At 34.6% G+C, this 7,303-nt stretch overlaps 1 protein-coding gene across 1 annotated transcript; it reads right to left on the bottom strand.

Moving 5' to 3' along the window:
- Positions 1 to 4,304: 4,304 nt before the first annotated feature.
- LOC111892708 (NAD(P)H:quinone oxidoreductase) lies at positions 4,305 to 5,314 on the bottom strand. The gene is made up of 3 exons (XM_023888759.3): positions 5,155 to 5,314; positions 4,854 to 5,042; positions 4,305 to 4,692 (listed from the first exon to the last, which is right to left on the bottom strand). Exons 1-3 carry the CDS (start codon positions 5,237 to 5,239, stop codon positions 4,388 to 4,390), a joined length of 579 nt encoding a protein of 192 aa, XP_023744527.1. The 5' UTR covers positions 5,240 to 5,314; the 3' UTR covers positions 4,305 to 4,387.
- Between the last annotated feature and the right edge of the window lie 1,989 nt (positions 5,315 to 7,303).

Genomic DNA, 7,303 nt, shown 5'->3' on the forward strand with positions numbered 1-7,303 from the left:
TATCCCTCCTATATTTCCCATGCCAACCACTCAACCATTCACTACAATTCCCATCCCTACTCCCATATTCACAGATACCACTACTACCACAGGAGCTCACTTTATTGCTCCCAATCCACCAGTAACAACCGAACCACTTGTCACAACCGAACCTCCAGCCACTACCAAACCCTTATCTCCTACTCAATCCACATAAACAACCCCTATTCTCGGCGGTGAGGACTTGGAATTTGATTCCACGTATTTCAGCCCTTACCGTGTGCAGAGTGATGATGATGATGATGAGCCTGTTACAAAGCGTCATCTCAAGGTAGTAAATGAAAAGCTTGATCAAGTGATCTCATCCTCTTCCTCCGGAGCTTACTCTGAAGCTGCATTAAAGGCCTTGTTCTCCTCTGTTGTTACGGAACACAGTGCCACACTCTTTGCTACAGCTAAAGCCATTGAAGCCTCTACTTCACAGTGTCAACAAGCCTCACTTGCTGTTGATGCTTCTACTAAGGAGTGCAAGGAAGCAACCACAAAAGTCGATAAACTAGTTTCTGAAGCTCACCTGTTTCTAGATTCCTTGCAGGCTGTTGCTACGAAGAATGCTCAAACCGTCAATGCTTCGGTGGAGAGCCTTCAACGGTCCCTTCAGTCTGAACGTTCCAACCTTAAAGTTGCACGCCAGGCCATTGAAGCAGCCAACAAAACTTTACATGCTAACGTCAATGACCGATTGACTCAACTAGAGGCTGAGTTAGCTGTAGAGAATCTTATCATGGATGAGCTAGACAGGCGCACCTCACAGCTGAAAATGCAAAACTACAAGCTGCGTACTGCTACTGCTGAGGTCAATGACCTAAAGTCAGAAAGGGAGGTCATTCGGAGTTCTGCTGCTGATGTTCACTCCATCCTCCTTCATCTTCTTGAGGCTCACGATCCTATCATCATCATAACTATCCGGCACCATCTGGCTTACAAGCTAAGACCAGCATTGGACATCCTTAGTCGTATCGAGGGTGTTCCGGTGACTGGTGTCCAGCCGAAACAAGGGGGAGAGAAGGTGACAACTTAACCTCCTTCTGGACCGAAACCATCTACTGAACCGAAGGGTAATGAAGCTTCAGTCAATAACAAGGAGAAAAAGAAGAAGAAGATTGGTGAAGATGACACAAACAATGAGGATGATGTCTATGCGGAGAATCCTAAGAATCCCTTTCAGAAGGTAAAGCCCTCTAAAAAGGAAATAGAAAAAAACTACAAGAAACAAAAAGCTGAGCTCGAGCAAAAGTGAAAGGAGGCGGAGCTCCTAGAGAAGAAAAAGTCCATGTTTCCTGTCTGGACTATAGATTCGCTTCAAAGATGCACAATCGATGAGCCAAACATTCTTTGGCTTGAGCCAGTAATGTCCTTTGGGCTCGAGAACTCCAAGGATGCACAGTTTGATATGCCAATCACACGAAAGGCATTTATCTCCCATTGCTTCAATTCGACTGCTGCTATTCCTTCCCCAGACCCGAAGGTAGATAGGGATCTGCTGGAGTTTTACTTGGAGTTTGCTCAACCCCAGTACTTGTCTTGGAGTTCCAAGAAGATTACCACTGTCAAAGTTCTGAAGCCCTACTCAGCGGGGAAGTTTATTAATGTCAAATTCAAAGTGACTCGAGGAACGGAAGTCTCAGTTCACAACTTCACCCTTGCTGATCTACCGAACCTTAATCCCCATGACTGGATACTTCTCAACAACATTCTTCTGTCAAATCCTCAAGAGTACCAGCCAATAATTGATCATGTCAAGCGTATGCTTGTGTGCTACATTCACGAGGTAGCGAAGATGGACCAGGAGATTGCCTCTGCCATTCACAAGCGAACCACGATCAAGACTATGAGCAGAGCAGGCAATGTCAACACTATGGTCAAGGGGAAGATAGATTCAAAGTACCACACTGTTATGTTCATAAGAGGCGAAGGTCAGAAACGCTTGTTCGCTCTCGTTGACAAACACCTCTTCTTAACGCCTTGCTTAGAGCATATTTTAGAGATCATTTAGAGGTGTGATCAGAACAGTGCAGCTGACAAGAAGTTGTTCACTGACATGCTGAGGTGGTATATCCAGTTTCGGCAGACACTTCTTGCAATAATTCCTCGTCTGTTCAAAGTAATAAAGACAGTGAAGCCAACACAGAAGAGATGATCTCTTGCCTCATTTGACGCAAAGGGGGAGATTGTTGGGATTATTAGATTGTGTCATGGGCTCGGTCCTTAGCCCAGTTTTGATTGTCGGTATTGGGCCTGTCCAACCGTGCATATTTTTGTTCTAGGGTTTAGTATATAAGTTGCATGCACGCAGTCTTAGAAGTTATCGCTTTTATTATTTTCTCTAAGTTTTGTAAACCCTAGCTCGCCTCTACAACAAAAGTTCTTCATCGAGCTCTGCTGAGGCGTGACTTTATTGAATCATAAGCATACATTTGATTCCATTCTGTGTTCATTCTCTTACTGTTTTTGTCTTGTTTGATTTTCATAATCATACATGTGAAAGATCTAATCGATCTAGAATTTCATTTTCATCATAACTTATTAATTCATACCATATGATTTAATGTGTTACTTTTCATTGCAAATTATTATTTCCATGAAATAAATAATTTTCAATTAATTATAAGAGTTTATGAATATTTATTAAAATCAACTTCTAATTTTTAATAAATAATCAATAATATCAAGTTATTGTTAGTATAACCATTAAGATCATATGTTAATTGTCAATATCATTTTAATATGATTCTTAAACATACAAGACCTCTCATAATGGTCAACTTTTATATATATCATAAGAACATTCATTTAAGATTTCATGAAGATCCAACGGTTTGATCTATGGGTCATCCATACACTAATGTAAAGTATTCAAAAACGAAAATTTTGAATATTTTCTATTTAGTCTGAACTCTTCAAGGATTGCAATTAAGGGTTTGAAGTTGCTCCTAGAACAAAAACGAAAATGATAATGAAAAATATATCATTCTTGTTTTTAAACCCTAATAGGGTTTCATTGCAAATTTGACCCAAGTGGTCCATAAGTTTCAAAAAGTCTTAACATTTTAAGTTTCAAACGTACCCCTTTCAACCCTTCGTGTCTGTGTCCATGTCTATTTCATTTCCGGTTATTAAGTTGTTTCTTCATTTTTAAAATCAATATAGTTATATTAAATAATTAAAATACAAAAATAATAACACAATGAAGAACAAGATGTTACTATTTTGTCTACTTAGAGTTTTAAACGGTATAAATTGTTTTGTGCTAGATACCCAAGACGTAATTAGGAGTCGCTACATTTTGCAAGACATATTGGTTGGCAACACAAGTACACAACACTTAACTAATTTGATAGATTACTAGGTGTAAAACCCGTGTTTTACACGGGTTGATTAAAGAAAATAAAATATTAAAATATAAATAATAAGTATTTTTTAAAATAAAATTTTGAAATAAAGAATGAATAAACATATTAATTGCAATTTAGTATAATATTTATTACATTTGATACTTTACATATATAAATATATAAGATTATGTGGCTTTTTAATTTTAAAATTTGAAAAAAAACTATAAATTGATATGTGGATATTATTTATTTAAAAAATATCATAAAATGATAAGTGTCAAAAATACTCATTAAAGATTGACACGTATCAAAATTATATTCATTTATTATAGTAGATGTTATAATAAGTTATTGGCTATCAATAATTATTCCATCAGTCATCAACATCGTCTTTGGTTTTAAATGTTACAAATGGTATCATATTAGATACACACCTAAGACGTAATTAGGACCGGATACATTTTGTAAAGCTTATTGATTGACAACGACATCGACTACTTAAGTGGATATCTTGTTCTATCCCATCACACCAACTACGCAACTATAATATATCCTACCAAGTGATAGGTTACTAATAAATTTAAACATGAAAAATAATATCATAAAATTTACCACTAATTTTATTTATGGATGCATAATTTTCCAAGGCTATTTACTTTAAAGTCTTTAAACTTACAAAGATAATAGTATTATAAACATTCACAATCAACTCATACAATATTCGAAAGATATGACAGTGTGATGTTTGATTCATCAATTTAAAGATAGTTAAGGTCTAAAAAGATATGTCAAGAAGGATATATCTTTCGAATACAATATTCGAAATTTGGATGAAAGTCCCAATCAACATGTGAGCATAAATCACAAATTCACATCACAATGAGAGTAATGGATTGAAAAAATTGCAAGTATCACCTTTGAAGTGCAGCATTTCACAAATCTTAATCTTAATTTATTTTCAAATTTCAACATACTTGGATTTTTTTGCAAAGCAATAGCATTCTAATTCATCATCACTTACCTTTTTGGAGTCGCAAGGTAAAATCTCTAAGAGAGAGAAGAACACTTTTTAACCTTTCTTTAGATTGAGGGTCAATTAGATTGCCATCGCTATCAAACTTTGCAGGAGGTTGGAAGGCATTCAAGACGAACTCAGGCTTGTTTATGAAATGAAGATCAAGAAAAACTCCAATTTGGCGAAGATGGTACTGTGACCTCCCTCCACCAAACCCTCCTCCAGCACTTACGACCGCAGCAGCTTTATCGGCCCACACATTTGGTGGCCTCGATGCCCAATCTATTGCGTTCTTTAAAGGTGCTACAGTCATCAGATATGAACATTCGTAAGAAACATTAACGAGATGATGAAGTACATCAAGTCAAAACGAATTTCAGTTTATGCAATATGTTTAAAATCAACAACACTTTTGAAGTTGCTTTGATTTGAACAGATGGAGTTGAAAAAAGATATCAAATCACCGGTGACGGAGTAATTGTATTCAGGAGAAGCGAAGAGGAAACAATCGGACTGAAGAATTTTCTGACGAAATTCCTCAACTACAGGCGGATATTTGCCGTCGACTTCCAGATCCGTGTTCAGCATCGGTAGAGGCGAGACGTCGACATATTCGATTGTTATTCCATCTATTGACTCACTCAACTCAATTGCTGCGATTAATTTGATTATGTCAGACCTGATTTCGAGTTATCATAAAAAGAGAAGCTAACAGGAGATCGTAAGAATAATAATAATAAAAAAAAAAAGACAGAAGAGTGGTACCAGATCGGAGGAGGCCACGGTTGGAAGAAGCTTTGCGAAGTGATCCGCAGATAGCTACAACTTTGATGAGAGGTTGGGCTGACATGGTGGATTCGATTTCTGAGTCAAGCGAACCAAGAAGGCGAATTAGGACAAAGTGCTGCACTTTTGTTGGTGGCGCCGGCTAATAAAGCCTGTAATTGTGGCTTAATGTTAATGACAACATAATAATTGAGAGAAGATTAATCTTTGTAAAATTATAAGAGAAAATGACAAAAATAACCATTTACACTAATTACATTATAAAAATAGCCAAAAAAAATCGAAATTACAAAAATGGCCACCCATTTCGCAGATGAGAAGGTCCCATCTGCGAAATGACCTTCTCATCTGCGAAAGTACAAGTACCTAAAACACAGTTGTGCTTTAGGTACTTGTACTTTCGCAGATGAGAAGGTCCATCTGCGAAATTGTTTCTCATCTGCGAAATGCCCTCGATTTTGACTATAAAAACGTTTTTTTTTTCCCTTCATTTTTCACCCTTCTCTACACAAAAACTCTCTCTAACTTTGGGCTTCTCTCGGAATTTTGGCTAGTTTTTGAAGAAAATGGAGGATTATGTCAACAATCCCGCAAATATGGTTAGATTTTAACTCTTTTAATGTCAACAATCTTTTTATTTTATCATTTGTTGTATTATTTAGTGTTAAAAAAGGATAATTTTGTTGTGTTTGATAGTTTTAATATTTTTTTAGTATACTTGAAGTTTAAATGCAAGTAGAGACAAGTAGAGGCTGCGTAGATAATGTTTACAATTTGTTATTTTTGTTGTTTTTTTAGTTGTTGTATAACCTGAAATCTTGTATATTCTTATCGTATAATTGTTTATATAAAGTGCAAAATAGTCGTTTGTATATATATTTGTCGTATAAGTATAACATTTGTATAAGTTGAAAATTTGTCGTATATATATTGTTAGAAATTGTTTGTGTTTGTCGTATAAGTATAACATTTGTATAAGTTGAAAATTTGTTGTATATATATTGTTAGAAATTGTTTGTATTTGTTGTGTAAGTTGAAAATTTGTATAAAGTTGTTGTCTAACTTGCAAAATTGTTAGTTTGTTTGTCGTTTTATTTTTAATTTTTTTTGTTTATATGGTTATAAAATGTTAGTTTTAATTAGAAAGATAAAAATTGTTTATATATTTGTCGTTTAAGTTGAAAATTTGTTTAAGTTGAAAATTTTTCGTTGATATATTTGTCGTTTAAGTTGAAAATATGTTTAATAAAATGTTTATATAATTATGTATTATATTGTTTTCTATCGTAAATATATTTGTTGTATAACTTGGAAAATTGTTTATATATGTGTATGTTATTGTTTTTTATCAGAAATATATATATATATATATATATATATATATATATATATATATATATATATATATATATATATATATATATATATATATATATATATTAGTAATTAAGAAATTGTATTTGCAGTTCGTAATCATATATTTTAAAAAAAAATATTTTTTAGTTATCTAATTTGTTTTTGTGTTTTTTTTTTTTTGCAGCATGATTTTAGTTTAATGAATACGAAAGCCTTTGCGAACTTAAAAGGCTCTGGCGGTAACATATGGGAAGTATTTGAAGTTTTAGATGATGCCCGACGTGCTATTTTCAGAGATATCGTCTTTGGTTATTTTATTGATGTCTCTCGTTTACAAGGGGACGCATTATTGTTTCATAAAATGTTCATTCATCAGATCCGGTCGGACCCTGTTTTATCTCCAGATGGAATAAAACGTTTATATTTTCGAGTAGGCAATACGAAAATGGTTTATGGGCCGGAAGAGTTTTGTTTGATTACCGGCTTCAATTTTGGGGAGTATCCAAAAAACATTGGGAGAAAAGGGTCAGAAAAATTAATAAGCAGTAAAAAAAGATGTTTACTGCGTGAACGGCTATTTCCGGACCATACTAATAGTTCGGTGAAAATCGGCGACCTGAAAAGTTTAATTTTAAATCGAACATTCCTAGCACTTGACGACGTTGATGCAGTTAGAGTATGTTTGATATACATTTTGTGTGAAGGTTTTTTGGGTAAAGAAGTTAACGATCGGGTGCCACAAGATTGGTTTTATTTGGCTGAGAATTTGGAT

The sequence above is a fragment of the Lactuca sativa genome, chromosome 4 (genome assembly GCF_002870075.4).
Source record: "Lactuca sativa cultivar Salinas chromosome 4, Lsat_Salinas_v11, whole genome shotgun sequence".
Lineage (NCBI taxonomy): Eukaryota > Viridiplantae > Streptophyta > Magnoliopsida > Asterales > Asteraceae > Lactuca > Lactuca sativa.